This window comes from Clytia hemisphaerica, unplaced genomic scaffold (genome assembly GCF_902728285.1).
Source record: "Clytia hemisphaerica strain Z4C2 unplaced genomic scaffold, Clytia hemisphaerica genome assembly, whole genome shotgun sequence".
In the NCBI taxonomy this organism is placed as follows: domain Eukaryota; kingdom Metazoa; phylum Cnidaria; class Hydrozoa; order Leptothecata; family Clytiidae; genus Clytia; species Clytia hemisphaerica.
Genome location: NW_027104471.1, coordinates 786,154 through 809,669, shown reverse-complemented (window position 1 = coordinate 809,669; position 23,516 = coordinate 786,154). Strand labels below are relative to the sequence as shown.

At 36.5% G+C, this 23,516-nt stretch overlaps 2 protein-coding genes across 2 annotated transcripts; both read left to right on the top strand.

The window, feature by feature from the left end:
- The first annotated feature begins 288 nt into the window (after positions 1–288).
- On the top strand, positions 289–11,136 carry LOC136821284 (centriole and centriolar satellite protein ofd1-like). Its single transcript, XM_067077516.1, has 26 exons — positions 289–309; positions 719–858; positions 954–1,151; positions 1,598–1,666; positions 1,789–1,822; positions 1,991–2,086; positions 2,184–2,317; positions 2,439–2,528; positions 2,648–2,731; positions 5,448–5,554; positions 5,669–5,788; positions 5,996–6,069; positions 6,288–6,379; positions 6,477–6,554; positions 6,774–6,841; positions 7,593–7,636; positions 7,867–7,922; positions 8,017–8,094; positions 8,298–8,409; positions 8,662–8,716; positions 8,875–9,055; positions 9,325–9,511; positions 9,683–9,815; positions 9,921–10,632; positions 10,745–10,812; positions 10,975–11,136. The coding sequence occupies exons 2-26, from the start codon at positions 739–741 to the stop codon at positions 11,003–11,005; spliced, it is 3,021 nt and encodes a 1,006-aa protein (XP_066933617.1). The 5' UTR covers positions 289–309; positions 719–738; the 3' UTR covers positions 11,006–11,136.
- A 475-nt stretch (positions 11,137–11,611) lies between these two features.
- LOC136821283 (uncharacterized) lies at positions 11,612–13,166 on the top strand. The gene is made up of 2 exons (XM_067077514.1): positions 11,612–12,129; positions 12,662–13,166. The coding sequence occupies exons 1-2, from the start codon at positions 11,892–11,894 to the stop codon at positions 13,066–13,068; spliced, it is 645 nt and encodes a 214-aa protein (XP_066933615.1). The 5' UTR covers positions 11,612–11,891; the 3' UTR covers positions 13,069–13,166.
- The last annotated feature ends 10,350 nt before the right edge of the window (positions 13,167–23,516 follow it).

The following is a 23,516-nucleotide window of genomic DNA, read 5'->3' as shown; positions in this document are numbered from 1 at the left end:
ACTTATCCTAAAGCTCTAAAGGAGTTAAAAAAAGCAACGACGACATTTTTCTAACCTAAAATCGATTTTTGAATGACCCCTTTAATGCTGGTAAACTAAACTTCATCTAATCCCTACTTTTACCTACACAATACAATGAGTTGGTATAATGTCAACATCCCTCTTTCAATTTTGACACCCTTCTTTAGAGATAGAATTAATATGATGGTATTTTAATAAAGCATGCAATTTGTTTTGACAGACAAAGACAAAATTGAAGACAGACAAAAAAATGGCAGCAATGACTAATTTTTAATAATTTTTCTCAAGGTGAACCCTCGGAACTTGAAACCTGTTTAATTTCTTTTTTCAAGAAAATCTACAAGATTGGGGAACAATCCCTTTGCTTACTTACAGCTATTCTCATCGATCTTTTATTGTTTGTATTGTTATCAAAGCTTTTAGAGCAATTATAAGAACTGACTATACAATCAAGGTTATTACGTTTGCTGGAAATGTCTGGAATTTAGCATAAGCCTGCAAACCGAAGATGTCTGGAAAGTCTTATAATAAACATAAAGATATGTTAACAACACCCTCATTCCAACTTTGGGTTAGCATCCAGGGGATGTATCCCCTCTTGAAATCTATGATTGTTGACTTTGCACACTTTTCATAAACTTGTTTAAATAGCATTTTTCACTGACTCATTATCTATAACTTTGCCTAATCTTTACAGTCATAATATCAACAAAAGAAATGTCATCCTCAAGATCAAAAGGATCATCGCATCAAGAGGATTCAGAAATGACTTCTATGGAACTAAGATCTAAGCTCTTTCATTCATTTCGAAATAAAGGAATGCTACAGTCTGTCAAGGTACAGTTTATTTAAAGAACTTTCAAAGTTAGATTCATGCTTCTGGGCTCAACTTTTTTTTACTTTTTTTAACTAATCTATTTTTTTTCTCCTAGAGTCAACTGCGAAATCGTCTGGCTTTAGAACTTCAAGCCAAACTTCATTCTGATGGACAACCCAAAGAAACTAACCAATCCAACCATACTCTTGTTCAACAGATTTCAAATCACCTGGTCTTGAATCATCTTCATTATTCTAAATACGATTATTCCCTTTCTGTTTTTCTATCAGAAAGCTCTACAAATTCAGAGAAGGTATGATTGAATCAGTTCCATTCATTGTAATTATCTTAATTTTATTCACCCTAAATGGGCCATTCCATTTTATATCCATACAGGGGCGTGAGCGAATATTTCCAGGGGGTAATTGAAGCAGAATTTCCAGGGGGTCTAAAAGAGTGTTTTTCATTTTTCTAGGAGGTAATAGAAATATTTTAAAATTTCCAGGGGTTAAAGACTGATTTCAGTTGGTCCACCATCACTTTAAGGTATAAAAATAAATTTTCCAAGGGTCTTTTTGCAAATTTTGCCATTTTCCAGGGGGTATCCACACATTTTCAAAAATTATTTTTTGACTCGAAAAGGTTCGTCCACCCCCCCCCCCTGTATGGAAATTTAATTTTATTCACCCTAAATGAAAGTCTTGATGCTAACAACATAAACTTGGTTTAACTTTTTAAGTTTTGCTTTCCTTTTTTTAGAAATGGAGTGTATATGATTTATTACAAATGTTGAATGTTCATCCAGAATCACTTTTATATCAAAGACTAGTACGTACTGGTGTTATGTTTTTTTAAAATGATTTTAGTGTAACCTCTTATAAATTCTGCTACAACAACAGAAGAACATTTTTGTGATATTGTAAGAATAATTTCAAACTTTTCCATATTAGATACAAAGTTGTGATGATCAAATAAGTCAGGAAAGTAAGTCGATTCAAATGTGAAAATAATTTGAGCAATATTTCAATATTTGAGGTAAAAGGTTAATGTCTAAAGGTTACCTTGAATAGAAATTTTGTGAGAATGTGTCAACTCGTGAACATAATATTTTTTGAAGAACTCTTGATATGTTCTATTTTTCTATTATTTCAGGTTTTTTGTATTCCTTCTTGAGACAACTGTCCACCGGACTTTCACATTCCAACACTGATTGCTCCACACAAACAGAAGAAGTTGTCTCAACCCTCGGTAAGAGTTATCGTTTAGCCGTTATTCATTAGATCCATTAAACTATGCCCGATAATCTGTCACACTTTCTACAACAAGTCACCATTTCTACCAATAGAGTACAAATTGAGAGAAGTTGAAATGGCATTGCAAAAGAAATCACATTTGAGAGAAAGCGGATCTCTGGAAGCAAAGCTTTTAGAACATCAAAAGAGATATGAATTACAAAAGAAAAAAGAATTCAAAATAGAGGTTTGCGTAGATATTTAAATTTTCAGAAATTACCTCTTCGACATTTTTAAAATAAAATATACAGTATTTTGTTCATCATCTGGTCGTCAAACGTTCTACTTAATTAATATTTGTCTCTTAGATGGACCGGTTTAAATCGACACAACTTTCAATGATGCGATTGGAAGAAAGAGAAAAACATGACAAACAACTCAACAAAATGAAAGAACATGTGAGAAAAAGATTATTACGCAAAGAAGGGAACTTTCTATATTCAATAATTCCGTTGTATTTATTAGTTACTTTAGATTTCGATAATTCCCTTGATTCATTTTTGGATGATTATTTTAGTACGAGGCAACTTATAAAAAGCAACTTGTCAACTTGGAAAACAAAGAGAAAGATTGGGAAAGGAGTCGTCACGAACAGCGACAGGTGAGTTCTTACATATTTTGTTGTAAAGTTTGTAAGCAACCAGGTTGCTAAGGCTCGAAACCAGCCAAAGTTTTTACTATTTCTTAAGGAAAAGCTTCTTTATAATCTAACTCTAGAAAATGATAAGCCTTGATCGGATAAGAATAAATATGTTATAATTGGTCGCCTCACGCAAGTGAAGGAGACCTTTAAATTCGGTGTTTTCTCCATAAGACTTTTTTTGTGAAAGTTTGGTCGCCCGATTCGGAATTAAATGTTCGGTGAATCGGGAAATTATTTCCCGCGTAAATTCTTGCATAAGCCGTTTTATCTCTGTTATATTACGCCACGCAAACTTATCGGACAGTATTTGCGGTGTATAGATTCTAATTAGCTCCGTAGTAGTTAGCGCACTTGTTTTATGAAATCTAAATAACGGAGATAATTATGGTGAAAGTTTGTCAAAAGTTTCTACTGCAAGTGCAAACAGCAGATAATTCTTGATGTAGATTTTAAATCTACAACTACAATAAGGATTCTTCAAAATTGAAATTGAAATTTATGGTTCTTCATTGATATTATTCCATTCAAACTACCACACTGGTGATGTTGTTGAAAACAAACCTCCTTTCACTAGAATCACTTTTGAGATGTTAAAACATTTGGTTTTGGAAGATGGATGTGTTTGAGTTTGTGTTGACAAGAAAAATAAGATAGACTAGATAACAAAAAGTTTAATTATTGTTTCAATTACTCGAAATCTATGATAACAGTTGATAGCATGTCCCAACCAAGATCAATCACTGCATATATGGCAACCTAACCAATGTACCTTAGCTACAATTAGCAGATTTAAAGTGAAGCAAAAGAACATTTATCACCTAAACGCTAAAGCAAGATTTGATTGACGATTCACCGTTCCAAGACAAGTGTAACCATTGCAAGTATTGACTTAAAATTTCTTGAACAAACATACACAACTGTCGGCTGTTTGGCAGCCAGTTTATTTCTTTTATTTCGGGCACAATTTTTGGGCCATTTCAAGATATTGTCCAGTTGTCAACTGAAATTATTGGAGTCTATGCCTGGCTGAACAACAGTCTCTATGTAGGGGACTACTGGCATTTAGTCAAAAATGAGATTGACGTTACGTATCCTTTCTCTGGAATGGCCCTTTTGATTATTATTGCTGTTCCCCTTGCATCCATTGAAACATGGAGTTATCAAGATATTTACTGCAGTTTTGATTACACAACGTGACATCGCACCTACATTTAAAGAAGAAATTTTGGCAGGAATTTAATTTGGCGGATGGCCGAAAAAGTTTTTTCAGAGGGAATTTAATTTAAGACCCTCCCGGCACTCCAGAAACGTCCGGAGCAAAAAGTGTCGTTTTTCTCGTATTTCGGCAATTGATCTACACTGGAACTCTGGAGCTGTGTTAAGAGTAACTTTCCAGAGATGATAATAGTGTTTTTTTTAGCTGCTCTGGAAAACTCCAGAAGTTTCCGGAGCACCGGGAGGGTCCTTTTAATTTGGTGGTTAACTTGAAAATTAAATTTAGTGGGAATTTAATTTGGTGGATTGGGCCAAAATCATCCACATGTAATTTGGATCAAATGTTATCTATTTAAAGGCAAATAACTTCCCGTCAAATTTAATTTTTCAAAGCTCGCAGCCATATTAAATTCCCTCCAAAATCTTTACTTTTGTTAAGAATACTTTTAACTGTATCATTAGATTTACTATAATAATTTATTGAAACTTTCTAGCAACAATTTTTTATTGTACAAACAAGAAACATTCATTAATATAAGTTAAACATGATATGATTAAGTGACCTTCTTCAAACTCAAACCCTATAACTTGAATGTGTCCTTAACTGAAACGGTTTTTTTTATCCCTTCAGAAGAAATTTAGGCTATTTTCATCTATATCCCTACAATCATGGACAAAAGGTTGTAGACAAATGATGACAAATAGAGCAAAATGACTCTTCAATGTGTCTGAAAAGGGAGGGAAGTTAAGAAAAACACTTTTGAAGTCGTTGCATTGCTTTTGAATTGCTTTTGAGGGAACCACAAGCAAAAAATTAGCGTTTTGATACTGGTGTAAGCCAGTTAATCAAGCCCTTGTGGTTAGACTGCAGGGGGTGACTTTGAAAGACTTTGGATGGGTTTGGAAAGCACCCAGAACCTCTTGGGAACTTGTCTTTGATCGATATTGAAGTATTTTGCAAATATTGCAGAAGTCTACAAACCTTTTGTCCATGATTGTAATGTCAGTTTTAAAAAATGATAACTTTCTGAAAACCTTTAAGATTTTAGGGATGACAAAAATAATATCATAAAAGCACGTTGCTTTTTAACAATTTTGCACATTCGCAAATCACGTGTTACACTGTTAAGCTTTTCGTCTTTTACTTTTTTCAAACTTTTAAGCTCTTTAAAAAGCTATTCCATTTAGGCGACCTTCCAGCGCAGCTGGTTTATTTTATGGATTGTTTTTGCTGCTAGAATACTAAGCAGTTCCTGTCCTCCCGAAATCGCGGTTGCTTTTATGAAAATATATATTTTTTGATTTGTCTTTTTTTATCACCCATATTGCTGGAATTGAAGGCAAACTAATGGTCGAGCTTATTATTACCATGGCTCTATGACCTCAAATTCTTTTTAGCTTATGCGTTGATGTTATTTTACTGCGTTAAATCATATTTCAATTTATGTCTTTTTTTTAGAATGCTGAAAAAGAGGCGTACGACAAGCGACAGAAAGTACTCTCTGATTTACAAAGGTTGAAAGATCGTGAAAATCAACTGGAAAAGAACAATGAACTCGCCTTAAAGTAAATATTTTTTGCTAAGTACTTTCCCCAAATGTACCTAACTCTCAATTTGAAAAAATCAGAATCGTCCCATAATAACAAAAAAGGTTGACTGAGTAGCAAAACTTTTTTTAGGAGTTTGAATATGGAGGAGGAGAATTTGCGATCACGAAGAGAACAATTGAAGTATAAAGAAGAAAGTATGAAAGATCTTGAGCGAAGATACGAAGAACGACTGCAAAATGAAATCATCAAGTTTGTTTTTCTTTTATCATACTTTTACGGTACTCAGGTAAACATAGGCATTTGGCTAGAGTCGGGTCTTTCAACTTTTGGGATGTCGCATCTCTTTAAGAGATGGCTTGTTAGGCATCTGAAATTCTTAAACCATATTCTAACACCACCGTTTGAAGTCTTTTCAAAATCTCCAAAATCTTATCGGTCGATACTTTATCTTTTCAGAATGAAGTATGACCTTCAAATGGTAGAGAGGAATCAGCATGAAAAACTGCAAAAACAAGAATTGAAATTTAAAGGTACAAATTACTCTCGTGTCCGTGTTCACATGGAACAGTCCATTCCTTTGTGTGTGGGGTACCTTGGCATTTCCCAGGCCTTTCTCTTTTGTTTAAACCTTGAAAACGTTTTTTTTTTTTACCCTGGAAAAATATTTGGTCCTGTGGTGGCATTTTCTTTTTCCTATTTTTAATAGCCACTTCATACAATTTCATTGAAACCATTTCATATTATCTAGAGGACAAAGTGAACTTTGAAGCACAAAAAGATCTTCATTTGGGATGGAAAAAGGAAGCTGAAAAATTCAGAAGCTTGGTGGAGGAAAAACAGGTACCAGAGATTTTTGAAAATAATATAATTGTGCAATGAAAATAAAACTGCTTTAAAAAGGTTAACAAGTAACTCTTGATTGTTTTTTTTCTGTCAGTATGAACTTTTGGCATCAAAAGAGACCATTGGTAGCATGAGCAACAAAATCGCAATTTTAACTGAACGATGTCAAAAGGTACATTTTTCAATTTATTTGTTTTCTCCCTTCTATTGTTTAGCTAATTTAACCCAAGACCCTACTGAAACCCTATGATTGAAGAATGGATATCTCGCACGGCTTACCCAAAGTGACTTGTTCTTCGAAATATCTAATGGAAGTAGAAAGTTACGAATAAGGGAAATGATCACTAACCCTGTTACAGTATCTAATCTCAAATTTTTTTATGATTCTTAGTTGACGAATTATGAAGAAGTTTGTAATTTGAATAAACTTCTGGAACGAGATATGGCTTTGTTACAAAGGTTAGTAGGTACATGCACAGGAAGAAAAAAAGTATCGAGTTCGAACATGGTTCTGAGTAGAAAGTTGTTGCGTGTGCTAAAGAAAATGTAAGGAAATATATACCAACACAATAATTGTTTTTACAACAGTCATTATGATTAAAAAGAATTAACTTTCTTTACAATTTTCATGACGTTAAAGTTATTGAGAATTGTTTTTTTTGTAAAAGTTATTCATAAAAGATGTCTCATGACAATTAATATGAGAGAAACTTTGATAAACATTGCAAATTTAGTGAAACACACACCAGAACTTTTTTCTATAGAAGTGGTACGACTCGATACTTTTTTTCCGGACACCCTATAGTGCCTTCAGCCCTTTTTGTCGATATGCGATAGAGATTTTAACTTCTCTAAAAAAGAATTTGGCAAAAATCTGATTTTAGGGAGCCCGGGAGAAAAAGTTATCTACTGTATTCCTTCTGAGAGGACTGAGTATTTTTGGGATGGTAGGCTTCAGACTATTTAATTCAAAATGCTCTTGGTAGAGAAAATAAACTCTTTTCACACAAAAAATCTACTCTAAATTCCCAAAACGGGACTCTCTTGATTTTTTCTCGCTTTTCTTATAATCAGGGGCCTTATGTGTTAAGTTTTACTTGTTTTTTTCTGGAGAAAAAACGGTATACGTATGCTTTCATTGTCTTGTATTTATCAGAGGGTGACTGTTCTCTTTGAGTGGACAAAGTCTTCAATGTCTTTCTTTTTTCAGAAATTTTGACAATGTAAACATGGAGAAGGCACAAAAAGAAAAAGGTAAAGCAAATTGATATGCATTATTTGAAATCCGACTCTGAAATCATCCCTTGGAAAAGAAAGCTACTCGAGTGGGAGGAAGTATGTAATATAATAGGAGCTACCGGGATGAAACATCTAACTTGGACCTAGAAAATATAAAAAGCAGGTATTGCGAGTTGGTTTTCCGTGAAATAGTTTCTTCTGGAGATTTAGACTTTTAAAGCAATTTTTACGACTTTGACTTTCAGAACACCAAAAACGAATGAAAGATTTGATGAAGAAGATTTCACGCACAGAGGAGCTGGTAGGTCTTCATCACGTGACGTCTCACATTTCACCGAATTACACAAATCTTCTGATTCGTCGCTCAAACTTCTCTCAACCGATTCTTTTTGTAGGAGAAAGTGAAAGACCACAACGCAGATGGATTCTTTCGGGAGAAATATTATTCAATGCAAGATAAATACCAGGTTGAGGTATGGCTGAACCGATTAATTAATCATCCCTATAACTCGTACCAGGGCCATCGCCCAATGACATATTCCTCCCGAACAATTTCCCGAACAACTGTTTCCGAAGATAATAACGCTCCTGCCTCACGATATAACGAGAAAGAAAAAAAGAAATTAAAGTCTTTGAATAAACTTATAAGTCTCAATTTCTCATTCTCTACCTTCAGGTTGCAAAGAATGAGGATTTGAAGAAACTAAATGAAGAGCTTTTGCTTTCACAACGAGAAACTCTACGTGAGGTGGATGAGTTGCGCGTTGCTTTAAGTTTGGCACGTCAAGGTGAGAAGGTTATATTTTTTTATGTCTTGAAGCTCTTAAAGAAAACCACCAGTCCCTTTTCTTTTACGTCCGAGACGAACTTGCTGTGACTGTATTCAAATAGATTTGACTTCATTTTGACAACAGCAATATAATATAATTCATAAAAATACATCAAATATGGGTTTCGAGGTAGATCCAAGTCTAGAACCAAGAATCTGAGGAAAATTTCGGTAAAAGTAAAGTAAATTAAATTGATTTTGATTTGAACAGAGAAAGACAAACTACAACGTCTGCAAGCACAACAAAAAGTCTCTAAAGCTAGACAGTAAGTTTTCTTTACTCCTCGTACTCTACTTTTTAAGAACACTATTGATTGAACATTGGCTTATCATGAAATCTTCGTAAAAAATTCGATTCAATAGTCACGTTCTTCAAACATTGGCTGTTGATGAAATTAATAAAAGATGTCAATGATATTTTCAGGAACACAAATCCTTCATCACGGAACCACCAAAAAACACCGATCAAACGTCCTTCTTGGACAGAAGATGACATCATACATTACCATAGCAACAATAAAGAAAATAGGTTTCCACAGCAACCGGAAGAACAAAAGAGTGAAAGCGAGGAAGATGTCCTGGAGAAACTCGAAAGAGAAGCAAAGGTGTGCAAGATTTATTGAAATTTAACCAATCAATCAATCAATCAATCAATCAATTCTTCAAAAAAAGCACTTAATGTTTCGCCATAAATTCAAAATTATTGAATATTGCTCGTTAACTAGAGCAATTAGCTTCAAAAACAATTCCATAAATTTCAAATACCAATGTTCTGGACATAGTTAGGTTGACCAGCAAGAATTCTAGACCGAACTTTGCGAATCACTGTTTTGTCTTTTCATGTATCTCACAAGATGTTTTGTTCATGTTTTAGTGCTTAGAGCAATCATACAATGACTTCAAAGAACGACAAAAACAAGAAGCGAAGAGCACGTCACGTGTTCACTTCGACCCATTCGTGCAACGAAGAAGCACCAGTACCTTCAACAGTACTGATATCACCAGAACCTTGGAAATTCGCGATGAAAGCTCCATTAAACCTTCTAACAAAATAACAACCAGTATAATGTTTAGATTTGTAAAATTTTCTTACCATTTCACGGAGCAAAGTTTATGCCAAAATTATAAGTTAACAGAGAAATGTATTTGTAAACAACGATAGGCCATAGTAGACCATAATATTCAATTCTCAATAAATGCTTACATTTCATTCAACATTATTTCCTTTCCAGCGCACAACAGTGGAAATGGGACCTTGCTACCACTATCATCAACGCAAACGCCTGGTGGTCAAAGTGCTGTAGAAGGGGGTGGCGGTGCTCCGTCGTTTGGGTTGTCACTTGTCCCTCAACAAAGTCAGCCAAGGTATGGTCTCTTATCTCTTTTACAGTTTCTTGCCTGCATTGTTTATTATTATTAAAGTCAATCATGATAGGTATCTTTTACTTTGTATGTATCTTGACTTTGCAGACACGACAGATCACGTGTCACGAGGACGGTAAACGAAACAACAGATCAACGACCGGTCACCATCGCAACATGTCAATCGCTGACACAACATCCTTTAACAGACACTACCAATATCCACACACAACACATATACGACACACGTACCAATCTCACACAATACCCTCTCGGTGACACCGAAATTAACACGATTTTTGAACAATCGGAGCCGGAACAGGATGAACAGACAGACGTGTCTGCGGAATCATCCAAACATACCGACCAATCGAAAGTGATTGCAAGCACAACGGTGCCTAACAAAACGACCTCCGTTGAGCGCGAATACGGATTGAAAGAAACGAGCATTGAAACTTTCGACAGCCCCGATAAACGTGTTCACCCTCAAGAAGAAGATGTCTTTTTTACACCAGCTAAAGGTTTAGTGTTGGGTTTACAGGAGACTCCTGAAAGAGACGAAGTGAAGAGTGACATTTCTTCCAGTAAAGATGATGGAGGTTCCATGAAAGAGAAGGACTTACTGAGAACGGAGAGTGTCACCGAAGACAGTAGTGTGAAATCACTTTCCATAAACGACGACCATGGAGAGCATGAAGAGGAGAAGAAAGAGGAGAACAATGTGATGGACCATTACCTTCAGATGGTCATGCAACAAAAGAACAAAAGCACAACCAACGACCTCTCTGCTACACACGACGAGAAGAAACAAGAGGAAAAGGTAACTAATCATATTTTACAAATCTTTCATGCCTAAGCACCTCTGCGTTTCCTATACATACTGTTGGGTGGAGCTTTAATTATCTTCATTATTATCTTTTCTTTTTCCATAGGGGAATGATGGTTACGAAGACGACTTCGACATTCCACTCTCAAATGATGAAGATGAAGTGCGTTTGGAGTATGTTTTTTTTCCTTTCTTTCAGTCAACCGGCTTCTCTTGCTCTGTTTTTATCCACCTGGTCGTTGAAAGGTCTTCAGTCCTAAACGAAAACATACGTTTCCAGAAACCATAGAAGCTCTAAACATTCATCTTTATCTTTCGTTCTTCTTCTGTTTTCAGTGACGCAAGCACCTCCGAATATGAGTGGTGAAGTAAACCACGATGAACAATTTGTCATTTCTTTGTCTTGTAAATACACTTGTTTTGTAAATAACATTCATTTATATACATGCTAGAAAAGTAGATTACAAATATATATGATTCATAATTTATGAAATGTAACTTTGAAATTTTAAAGTACTGTGCAAGATTGAGCCTCTAAGTCAATACTGCGTAGATCTTCGTCCTAAGCCTTTGCAAAATTACACCATTGGTGCCATTTCTTTTAAGTGAGTGCAGCCTACCATTTGGGGGTGCTTTCCGTAATTTTTTGGTATTTCATTTCAAACTTATCGGCGATTTTCTCGTTTTGCAAAAACCAGATATATGATTTCCAAGGACTGTTCTTTTTTTTGAAATATCGAACATATTTGAATTAACAAAACAAATGGTTTCATGCCCTAAGTGGATTATCGTAACTATTGGTGACGTAAATTTCAAAATGTGCTGATGCAATCATTTCTAAGAATAATGACGTTGATGTTTTTACTTCAAACAAACAATGGTTGTAGATTGGTATCGATTAATGAGGTAGAATATTATTGCTGATATTGGTAAGTTTTTATGTGTTGTGTGGGAAAAACAGAGGAAGAAAAAAATTGTATACGAATAAGGATGTGTCTATATTGCAGTTCTTACTCTTGGAAAGTTTCGATGTTAGTTAGCAAAATGTTGCGAAAAGAAAATATTTTACTTTGCTTTCACCTTTTGCATTCATATTACTGTATTGTTTTTTTTTTTTCACTTATTTTTTTCACAAAGTGTTTCGATTTCAAGTTATTGCTTTAGAACCCTTTTTGTTACCATTATAGGATTTTCCCTACATTTCTAGTTGTTTTTTCAAAACACCTTATACCTTATGTAACACGAGAATCAGGATGAGCACGAAGAACGATATTGAAGAGCTAAAAGAAGAAAATGCTTCTTTGAAAGAAGAAAATGAAAAGCTTCGACTTCAACTCGAAAAGATGACAACGAGTGACCAACATCCAGCAAAAGAGAGCTCGATATCGGTCAGGGAATTGGAGGACGAGAAAGATGCTTTGGAGATGAAACACATGAATGAATGGATGGAACAAGCTCCGAAATTCTTCCCAAAGGATGGCAAAGATGAAGGTAACATAGTTGCCCGTTTAATCCCAGTATGGAGTCCTCGGGTCTAACTACCAAAACGACCCTTCGCCTTTTCTTTTCCACAATTTGCATTGCAGGTGCATTGCCTACCCGGGGGTGGGGGGCACTCGATTTTTAAACGACGGTATGTGCCGCCAAAAAATTGGCTCTCTAAATCGGACCCTTACAGTGCAGTGAAAGGTGCATTTTACCGAACGTTTCTGACCCTTACAGTGTTTTTTGGTTGTATATTATCTTTTATTTGCTGAAGCCACCCAAAAATGAGCCTGAGATGTCGAAAACAATGTGCAAAAACAAATCAAAATGAATGCGAGTCAAAACTATAAAAGTACATCAAATTTTTACAGTGCATCCAGCTAAAAGAAGACCCTTGTAGACGAAAAACCTACCCAGAAGGGCGGCACATGCCGTGGGTCGGACCATATGAGTATCTAATACAAAGTTAACGAGAGAAAAATTTTATCACTTCAAAACATTACTTGGAAGTGAAGATAAATTTGATTTTCTTTTCCAGTTTCAGAGGTGGATGAGGAAACATCCTATCGTGAATGGTACCAATGCATGTCTCAAGGGATGAAAAACGATCGCCCTTATACCGATTTAGAATCTATTTTTGTGCGAAAAGTATTCGGAAAGGCGCAGTCGTGGGTGGACGTGTGGGCGACAAGCAGGGCGGATGCAAATCCATGCCACCCGAACCACCTTCACGTGACCAGCATGTCAACGTGTTGGGTTCACAAAATTAGACTGATTCATCCCACCGATAAAAGAAAGAGTTTGGTAAAGGATGCATTTTGGGATTGTGAATATAACCCAGCGAACAACGAAATTGTCGAAAACTGTTTTTTTGATAAGGTACCAGAAGATATGTTTTATGGAAAACATAAATCGATTGTAGCGCAATTAATTCTCAATAATTAGGTAACGATGTTTAAGAAGAGGGTAGACAGTTTTTATGCATTATATTGATTGTATATAATTTTGACGAATGACCTTCGAAAAACAAAATGATAAAACGATATGATTGGTCATGCTTTTTGCTTGAAATCTTATGATTCTAAAGGTTATAAACAGCCTTTTTGAAATAAAAACAAGACGCCTTGCTTTTCTAAGACCTATTAGTAGTCCAACGGCGGCGAAAAGTATTAAACGGCGATACGTCTTCAAAAATGCAAAATTTTCTACTGACGTCAGCTTTTTAGTATAAATTTTTGACCATATGACATGAAATTACTCTCTCTTCAGCAGATTTAAGATATTTAAGTTTGTAATTCTGTTGATTCAGTAGAAAAGGTCTTTAAGCATAAAAAAAGCCGAAATATAACGAAAATGGGAGTTTGTTTGTTTGTTTTTTAAAATGCAAATCTTCTTCAGGTCTGATTTAAATTTCGCCTACATTTTCGGGGTCAGGTGGCTATTAGGGGGGATCCGGGTCAGAATTCGCCGGAAATTCGGCCGTCGAAATAGTTCCTCGGTCGGTGGAATAGTCGTCCGGCCGGTGGAAATGTTATCCGGCCGGCGGAAAATTGGTCGTCGGAATATTCATCCGGCCGTCGGAACCAATGAAGTATAAGCCCGAAGGGCTAGAAGTCAATCTCCTTGGTAGGATTTGAAGCCAACAAATCCTACCAAAGTTGCGCGGCCTTGAGCGGCTCGCCTGGTTTTTACACAAATGACAGATTGAAACTAAAATTTACCGCTAAATTTCGAAAAAAATATCAATCGTAAACAAAGGAATTGCTAGATTCAATCTGTTGTCAAAAATGCGGCGCATTTTTTAAGGCCTTCACTTTTTCTTGCCTGAGAAAGGTTAGAGATTGAACTCAAGCCCTTCGGGCTTTAAACTCAATGGTCGGAACAGTTATCCGGCCGCCGACAAAGTCATCCGGCCCGCGAAAAATTGGCCGTCGGAAAAGTTATTCGGTCCGCGGAAATTGAGGTCGAGTTATTTTTTTCGAGTGATTTTTTTTTCGAGTTATGAAAAACCGAGTTGTTGCGTTTTGCTTTGGCTTGATTATAATAACCTTCTGGTATTCGGGAACCGAGTTATAGAATAGTTTAAAATAAGGGAATTTTAAAATAGCTAATCTAAAAGTTATTCAATTTAAAATAACCGAGTAGTTAACTAACAACAGGAAACAACTCGAACAGTAAGCAAAAAAAAACCGATAACGATATGATGATGAATGACATCATCATAGTTAAACCAAAATTTAGGGAAAATATTACCATAACTCGTTTTTTCGTAGCTCAAAATAAAAACTCGAAAAAAACAACTCGACCTCACTTTCTGCGGGCCGGATAACTTTTCCGACGGCCAATTTTCCGCGGGCCGGATGACTATTTCGGCGGCCGGATGACCAAGTGCGCTTCCGCCAAGGGGATAAATTACTGGCGTCACATGAAAGCTAAGTCAGGGCTTGCCTGGGGAGGAGGCTAATAAGTTTGACTCCTAGCAGGAAACCGGGGACAGGAAGCAGGCAGGACGCAACAAAAACATCATAACACACAACACAAAAAAGGGTTGATTGAGGAGCGAGCGAGATAGCCCCGCCCATTTTTCCGCAACACTTCCCAGCGCCCAGCGCCCCTTTTCGGTCGGAAAACATAAAAGACAAACCTCCGAAATGTGATCCTTATCTCTGATCCCGTCCTTCTCTTTTCTGACTGTCTGAGCTTCTGAGTTTCTGAGACTTAGTTTCTCATTTCTGACTGAGTTTTCATACCTGTCAATCATTTGTTCATCAATTTCGACCAGTCTAATATTCGCACCGAGTGGGATTCGAACCACCACCAAAGAAAGACCTTCGGATCCGGAAGCCAGCGCTCTATCCCTTGAGCCATCGCCGCACAGCAAAACCACGCAATTCATAACATTTTATACCAAACTGGCAAAATACGGGGGTAATGTTATTATAATATGGGTAAAAGTACCCCTTTTTTAAACCTGACTGAAATTCGAGCCGTTACTAGCAACCCTGCGGGGCCCAAGGCGCCGAGTATGCACCCGACACAGTGACAAGCCGTTACTAGCAACCCTGACCTAAACAATCCCAAACAGCAAAACCCCCGGAAAATTTAAAATGTCGGAATGAGCAATAGCCGATCACATTTTGGAGGTTTGTCTTTTATGTTTTCCTTTTCGGTCCGTTCGAATTTACGGAACCGATCGGTTTTATTTACAAAGTTACCTTGGAGCCATGTTGTTTTGCTTTTTACCTTTTACTTTTGCTTTTGATTTTCCACTTTATTTGATGTAGATATTTGCAACAACACGGATGAGAGATACCTGAATCAAGCTCAAGATCCCAAGAGCAAGACAATTAAATTAAAACTTGAAATAAAACAAAATGACCGATTGCTAACGTGCAGCAGCCAACAGAATCAACCAACCAAATTTTTTGTCTTTCAATCCAGGGGATGTCAATCGAACGTTCGATTGCCAATCGAACCAATCGAATTAATCGAATTTACTCGAATCCAATCGAATGATTGATTTTCGATTAGCCGAATTGATCGAACGGCAATCGAATTCTAATCGAAACCGAAAAACATGTGAAATTTGATCGATTGGTTTCGATTGGTTTTGATTGAGTTTGACAAGCTTCGATTAACGTTCAATCAACTTCGATTAACGTTCGATCAACTTCGATTTTACTTTAAAAAGTTTAAATTTTGCGGGGCTAAATTTGGAAGATTTTTTGTAACACCACCATTTCTGGAGTGGTCGTGGGTTCAATTCCCACTCGATTCGTTACCTTTGAGAAAACGAGAAAACTGGGAAGTACATTAGTGCAGGATCCGTTGATTCATTACCTATAAGTAATAATACGCACTTGATTTCACACAGTTCTGGAGTGTCTTTAATTATTACTACTGAGATAGTTCTGTGGGGTTGGTTCCCACGTAATACGCGAGCCGCACTCGATCAATCCGGCGGTTATTGGATGGCGGGGCTTATTGGGGGAGGCGCTTATTTCGAAACTTGAGATTACGGTGCAGCTCTTATATTAAGGGAGGCGCTTAAAACAGGGCGGCGGTATAGAGGAAATACGGAACCACGAAAATCGAAATTACAAAAAAAACGGAACAAAATTTGATCGAATGCCAATCGAACATAAATCGAATTAATCGAATGCCAATCGAATATAAATCGAATTAATCGAATGCCAATCAAACATAAATCGAATTAATCGAATGCCAATCGAACATAAATAGAATTGATCGAACATTAATCGAAGTAATCGAATCAATCGAAAAGTATATGCAATCAAAGCTAATCGAAACTAATCGAACGGTAATCGAATCCAATCAATAAAAAGATGTGAAATTCGATTGGCATTCGATCAATTCGGCTAATCGAAAATCAATCATTCGATTGGCTTCGATTAAGTTCGATTGATTCGGTAATCGAATTTTTCGATTGACATCCCCTGGTTCAATTCCCGAGACACACTTCGTTTCGATTTGTTAGGTCTTGATTATCCTGATTATAGGCTAAGAATAAGTAAGAATAAAGTAAGAATAATTTTGCACATCTAAATGTTTGAGCTGGTTTTGACTTCTTCGTATGGGCGAAAGTAGATTTTTTTGTTATTCAATCTCTGTATATACGGGTGAAAATCGTTTATATCGGTTGCTTGGGCGGGGTCAGCAGGATCAGTTAGGGTCAGGGTTGGAGACTTGACTCCTAGAGCGTCAAACTAGGGTTGGGAGTAAGAAAAGGGGCTCAATGCCGTGGTAGGGGCACCCCTAGGGTTAGGGCCAACCCTTGTTTGTTAATTTAAGTACCGTGAGATTGATCGGGTAACTTGCATCAGTCATCAGTGGTGGAGGGAAACTTGCACATTGCATAGCCCTCGCTCAAATGAATGATCCGTCTGGTCATTAAAATAGTTAAATCAAAACAAACCTGATTTACAAAATTGAGTATCAATATGAGTCAATAAGGCGGCAATCACAAATATCTTCATTTGCATCCTTGTTGGGTCTAAAAAGTGAGTCGGACGGTCGGTCGGGGTCGGTTGTAAAAATTTTCGGGTTTTCTTACCTCCATCATCCATTTTTGGAGTGTATTCTTGAAGGAAAGTAGCCAGTAGCCAAAACAACTGCGTGTTATGGGTGGTTTCAAATTATGACCTATGGCGCATGTAATGATAAACAAAGTCAAAATGTCGCGAATGTGCTAGAAATCACTCGCAAAAAATTGGCAATAATAAAATTTTTGAACGAAGGAAAGAAAAAGTCTGACAAATTTACAGACTCACCGACTCAATTCTACTCAATTTTCGAGAGTCAGTCTTGCCGCCTAACAAAACACATGATCTGTTCCTCAGTTTTCGACCTGCACAGGATTTTGGCCATTTGTGAAAATATCCTCCTATCTATCTATATGATGGAAATAGGGTTGTGCAGGTAGGCCAAGCAGTGTTAATTAGACACCACCACAGATAAAAGATTGTAAAAAGATGTGTTTAGTGAAAGTTTAAAATGTGTGCAATAATATAAAATAAACTAAAACATAAAATCCAGGGAACCAAATGAAGAAACTACTTTAACCGGATTAATTTTCGCGAGATTAAATTTCGCGAGCTCAAAAATTCGCGAAATTTTTTGGATTTATTTTCGCGAATGAGCCCTTTGAAAAATTTCGCGTGGATTTAATTTCGCGAATGAGCCTTTTCAAAAATTTCACGTGGATTTAATTTTGCGAAGGGAAGAAATTAAAAAAAAAATTACTTCAGTCATCTTTACGATTTTCTTGAAACTTGACAATTTTGCTAAAAACAACTATGGTACAAAAATTACAATTCTTTCTCATCATCAAAATTTTCAAAAATGTCAAATGCAGAGCGTTGCTTCTCTGGCAAAACCCACGCATCCTCGTCGTCATCTTCGCCGTTATCTTCTCAAGAGAAAAAGTCCCAAAATGTGGAAAATGAGGAAAGTGATGTAGTCACAATAGATTAGATATTGTCAATTTTAAAGATGTATTATTCATATCATTGTGTCATAAAAGGAAAAAAAAGTGAACTAAGAAAAGCAAAATTAAAAAAAAAACCCAGGTGGATTTATTTTCGCGAATGACCCCTTTGAAAAATTTCGCGCGGATTTAATTTCGCGAACGAGCTATCCCAAACGATTTCGCGAGTTTTATTTTCGCAAAAATGGCGAAAATTCGCGAAACCGCGAAATTTAATCTCGCAAAAATTAATCCGGTTAAAGTAAATAACAGTGAGAAAAGAAGTATACTTTCTACTAGAAAAGTTGCCACACCTTTGACCCGTTTCTGCCATAACGTTGTACTTTAATCCGATTAATTTTCGCGAGATTAAATTTTGCGATTTCGCGAATTTTTGCCATTTTTTGCCAAATTAAAACTCGCAAACACGCGTGAGATTCCTGATTCGCGAAATTAAATCCACCACAAAACTTTTAAAATTGTATTTTTGGCGGAGAAACTAGTTCCAAGTCTCCATTTATGGCAAAAAATAGCTATTTTCAGCTGTTTTCTGGCTTATTCGCGAAATTAAATCCACGCGAAATATTTCAAAACTCTGACTCGCGAAATTAAATCCAGAAAATTTCGCGATTTTTTTAGCTCGCAAAATTTAATCTCGCAAAATTTAATCCGGTTAAAGTAGAAAGCATACTAGAAGGGAATGAACTGGGATTGGATTGCCACTATCCAACCCTGTGGCTCTCACACACATTTTACAGTTCAAAGAAGATGATGGAAAGAATGGAAAAAGAATCAGAATTAAAAAAAAATCAGACTAGAACTCAGTTTTAAGCCTCGTACACCTGTGACCGCTCACCGCAAGAGCTGGTGAATGAGTGAATCTTGAGAGAGTTGAAATCTTGAAAATTCTGAAATATGATGAACTATAACTATAACTTGTCCAAGACTGCACTCTATCTTTACTTCAGCACCTTGACATCCCATTCTTTGTCTATATAAAAACTTTGGCAAAAGAAGAATAAAAAATCGATTCTGGTAGGTTGCTATCTTTATCTGGTATTTATATATAGGTCTTTGAAATACACACTATAAGTAGATTGTGAATTCAGATTTTTGCTGTGGCTTCGTGATCTAGTGGTAGCGTACAGAGTTTCTAACCAAGGGTACTTTTCATGTGTAGATTCGAATCCCACCTGCTCATAGATATCAAGGGCCAATTTAATCTTTTTCATAAAATTTAAACTCTGGATTGAATCAGAGCCAAACTGCTAAATTGATTGAATAGCTGTAGAGAACCCATTATGAAAACTGAATGAACAAGATTGAATAGAGTTTATTCTTTATATTAACACCTGGTAAATAGCGTTTTAATAAAAGAAGAGGAGTTTGAAATAAATAGGACTATAAATCTATAGTATCAATGAAACTTAACTTTTCTTTATCTATTGAAAAACAACGTAGTGGTCTAAAGAAACGACTATTCTTTTTTAGAATCAACCTTACAATCTAGTTTTTATATTTATAAAAACTAGATTGCTGACGTGTGAAAAGGAATGTCGGCGTGAATGATCCTTTTGTTTCGATAATAACATCAAAGCGGGAACTAATTTTCTTCTCGTTTCTTTCTTTCCTTTTTCTTTCTCATAACTTTAAGCTTTCCCTCAGTCTCTCCCAAGCATGGTTAGCTCAAATGGTTAGAGCGTTTGTCTCAGAAGCATGGGTTTCCGAGTTCGATCCCTCTGGGTGTCAAATTTTCCAATTCTTGATTTTTTTTCTGCTCATCACTTTAATTTTGATCACATTTCATGGGAGTGAAGAGACTCGACGCTTATTAATGTTAATTGCTATTAGTAATTACGCGTTCAATTCGAATCTTGATCTGTTTCTCTCTTAGTGAGGAGTTTGATACCCTTATAACAAACTAGTTATAACTGATGCTGAATTCAAATGACGACCACGCAAGAAAGATAAGCAAACGATTGGGTCAAGTGTCAAACTTTTGAAGAATCAATGCTCGCTCACTCGCTGGCTGAAAGTGAAAGTGAAAGTAAAAGTAGTGAAACTGAAACTGTCAGTCAACGCAGGCGCAAACGCCTATACCCGTTCTTCTATATCTCAGCCTTGAATAATCGCTTGTGGTAAAAAAAAGATTGAAGAAAAAAAAAAACTTAAAAGAGTTCTTATTAAGTGATGCTATCATAGCTTATCTAAACCTTACACAGAGAGCGGAGGTAATATATGCTAGTTACTTGTTTGATTGACCTTCATTTTAATAGAAAGAGAATTAAAATAAGAAATTTGAAGAGTTGAAAAATTTGACACCCAGAGGAATCGAACTCGGAAACCCATGCTTATGAGACGGATGCTCTAACCACTTGAGCTAACCACACTTGAGACAGTCCGAGGGAGATTTGAACTTATTAGAAAGAAAAAGGAAATAAAGGAATGAGAAGAAAATTAGTTCCCGCTTTGATGTTATTATCGAAACAAAAGGATCATTCACGCCGACATTCCTTTTCACACGTCAGCAATCTAGTTTTTATAAATATAAAAACTAGATTGTAAGGTTGATTCTAAAAAAGAATAGTCGTTTCTTTAGACCACTACGTTAAACGTTTATTTGAAAATATCAAAGTTGAACTCTTAAAATGAGTCCAACCTAGAAACATCTTAAAGGTTCAGAAACCCCAGAAATCTCCAGATCAAATATAGAAAAATACAAGATTTACTCTCACCCGTACAAAGCAGCTAAGACAGTTTGAGCTCTGGCAAAATTTCTGGGAAATAACCTATCTGTTGGTGTGCGGATCTAGGTTGGTGTCATCAAATTTCATCAAACTAATTGAACAATACTGTTCAATTACTGAACCAAAACGAATACCTTATCGGCCCTTTTTACGCCAGCCCTAATTTAACGCCAGCCCTAATTTAACGCCGACCCCTTTTACGCCGACCCTTATTCTGCCCAAGCTTAATGTTAGGCTTACGCCAATTAGGGCCGTAAATAACGCCAAAACTTGTAAAAATTGCTATTCAGGCTTCAAAACAGTAAGTATTAACGAAAATTTACATTAAAATGTCATCTTTCACTCTTAAACTGTTCAAAATTCCATTGAAAATCATTGATTTTCATCCTTTAATCATGCCTAAAATCCTTTAAATTGAGAAAAAATGGTCAAAAATTGCAAAATTTTGGCCCTTTTTACGCCGGCCTTTTTAACACCGTCCCAAAAATAACGCCAATAAGGGCGCCCATAAGGTAGTAATCAAACTCTACCGGGATATTTAGTTTGATTACTGCTGATTACTGTTCGATTCTTAAGATTTCGGTTTAATTAAAGGTTTTGTTTTTAAATAAGAGTGATATCGTTTGCTTTATACTAATTAATTTCAATTCACAAGCTTTTTCACATTGGATTAACACAGATGTGGAGCGAGATTGGCCGGAGAGAGGAAAAGAAAAACATTTTGCATATATCAGCACTGTGTTGTTATGAAATATGTGTCTGATATGAAGCGGGAACTCTTAGTAAAGCTGGTCATTAAAATGTGCACTGCGATGGAAGACTTTTTACTAGCTATGTAATCAGGAACGGGATGTCATGTTGAATAATTTTAAAAACTCCAGCATTAAAACAATGTCAAGAAAAAATTAGTGCACACTTAAAACATAGTGTGAATCCCCCTTTTTTGAGGTCCCCATCCTTTTCCAAAAGTGCTTTATAGGGGGAGGATAGGAGATTTTCTGAATAAAATAGTGGGTTTGAGATTTTAGGGGGAGGGTCAAGTAAAAATAACAACTTTTGGTCAAATTATCTATCATATTTTATATTGATTTAGATATTTGGTGTGGCCCTAAAAAACGGTTAGTAGCTAAATTTTTGCTGCTATCAACTGTTACTCTTTTTCATATAATTTTTCGTGTTACTAGAGGTAACGAGGGTAACGATGTGGTAACGAGTGGTAACGAGGTGGTAACGAGTGGTAACGATGTGGTAACGAGGTAACGAGTGGTAACCAGTTGAAAACGGTGGCCCTAAGTCTCCAAATTTGAATTTCTCGATTCTGGTGTTTTTGCAACAGATGCTGATGGCTCTTGAGGTTCTGCAGCAGGACCTGGCAGATCTGGTGAATGTGCAGTAGGAATTGGAGATTTAGGCGAATGTTATGGTGGAGTTGATGGATCTGGTGAATGTGATGGTAAAGTTGGTTGTTTGGGTGAATGAAATGGTGGAATTGATGGTTCTGGTGAATGTGAATCAAAGATTGATGGTTCTGGAGGTTCTGCATCAGGAGTTGGTGATTCTGGTGAATGTGCATCAGTAGTTGGTGGTTCTGGTGAATGTTATGGTGGAGTTGATGATTCTGGTGCATATAATGCTGGTGTTGATGGATCTGATGAATCCAATGGTGGAGTTGGTGGTTCTGGTGAATGTGCAGCAGGAGTTGATGCTTCTGGTGAATGTGCAGCAGGAGTTGGTGGTTCTGGTGAATGTACAGCAGGAGTTGGTGGTTCTGGTGAATGTGCAGCAGGAGTTGATGCTTCTGGTGAATGTGCAGCAGGAGTTGGTGGTTCTGGTGAATGTGCAGCAGGAGTTGGTGGTTCTGGTGAATGTGCAGCAGGAGTTGGTGGTTCTGGCGAATGTGCAGCAGGAGTTGTTGATTCTGGTGAATGTGCAGCAGGAAGTAGTGATTCTGGTGAATATGCAGCAGGAGTTGGTGTTTCTGGTGAATGTGCAGTAGGAGTTGATAGTTCTGGTGAATGTACAGCAGGAAGTAGTGATTCTGGTGAATTATACAGCAGGAGTTGGTTGTTTTGGTGAATGCAATGGTGGAGTTGATAATTTTGGTGAATGTGCATCAGGAGTTGATGCTTGTGGTGAATGTGCAGCAGGATTTGATGGTTCTGGTGAATGTGATGGTTAAGTTGATGATTCTGGTGAATTTGATGGTTGCATTGATGGTTCTGGTTAATGTGCTGCAGGATTTGATAGTTCTGGTGAATGTGATGGTTATGTGGATGATTCTGGTGAATTTGATGGTGGCATTGATGGTTGTGGTGAACGTGCTGTAGGAGTTGATAGTTTTGGTGAATTTGCAAGAGGAGTTAATATACTGATAAATTGTTATTGAGATGTTATTCATGGATGTAATAACAACACGTTCATTAACTAGCGAAAAATTTCAGATTCACCATAACTGTATTTTCATTACATCCATGAATGACATCTCAATAACAATTTATCAAAATATTAACTCCTGCTGCAAATTCAGCAGAACTATCAACTCCTACAACCATTCATCACAACCTTCAATGCCACCATCAAATTCGCCAGAACCATCAATGCCAACATCAAATTCACCAGAACCATCAAATCCTGCAGCACATTAACCAGAACCATCAACT

Excerpts from the sequence above, each read along its gene's own strand:
- LOC136821284 (XM_067077516.1), top strand. The coding sequence starts at position 739 with ATGTCATCCTCAAGATCAAAAGGATCATCGCATCAAGAGGATTCAGAA. Across the intron at positions 5,555-5,668 it reads AACAATGAACTCGCCTTAAA|GAGTTTGAATATGGAGGAGG; the intron begins GTAAATATTTTT and ends AACTTTTTTTAG. Across the intron at positions 7,637-7,866 it reads GAAGGCACAAAAAGAAAAAG|AACACCAAAAACGAATGAAA; the intron begins GTAAAGCAAATT and ends TTTGACTTTCAG.
- LOC136821283 (XM_067077514.1), top strand. The coding sequence starts at position 11,892 with ATGAGCACGAAGAACGATATTGAAGAGCTAAAAGAAGAAAATGCTTCT. Across the intron at positions 12,130-12,661 it reads AAAGGATGGCAAAGATGAAG|TTTCAGAGGTGGATGAGGAA; the intron begins GTAACATAGTTG and ends TTTCTTTTCCAG.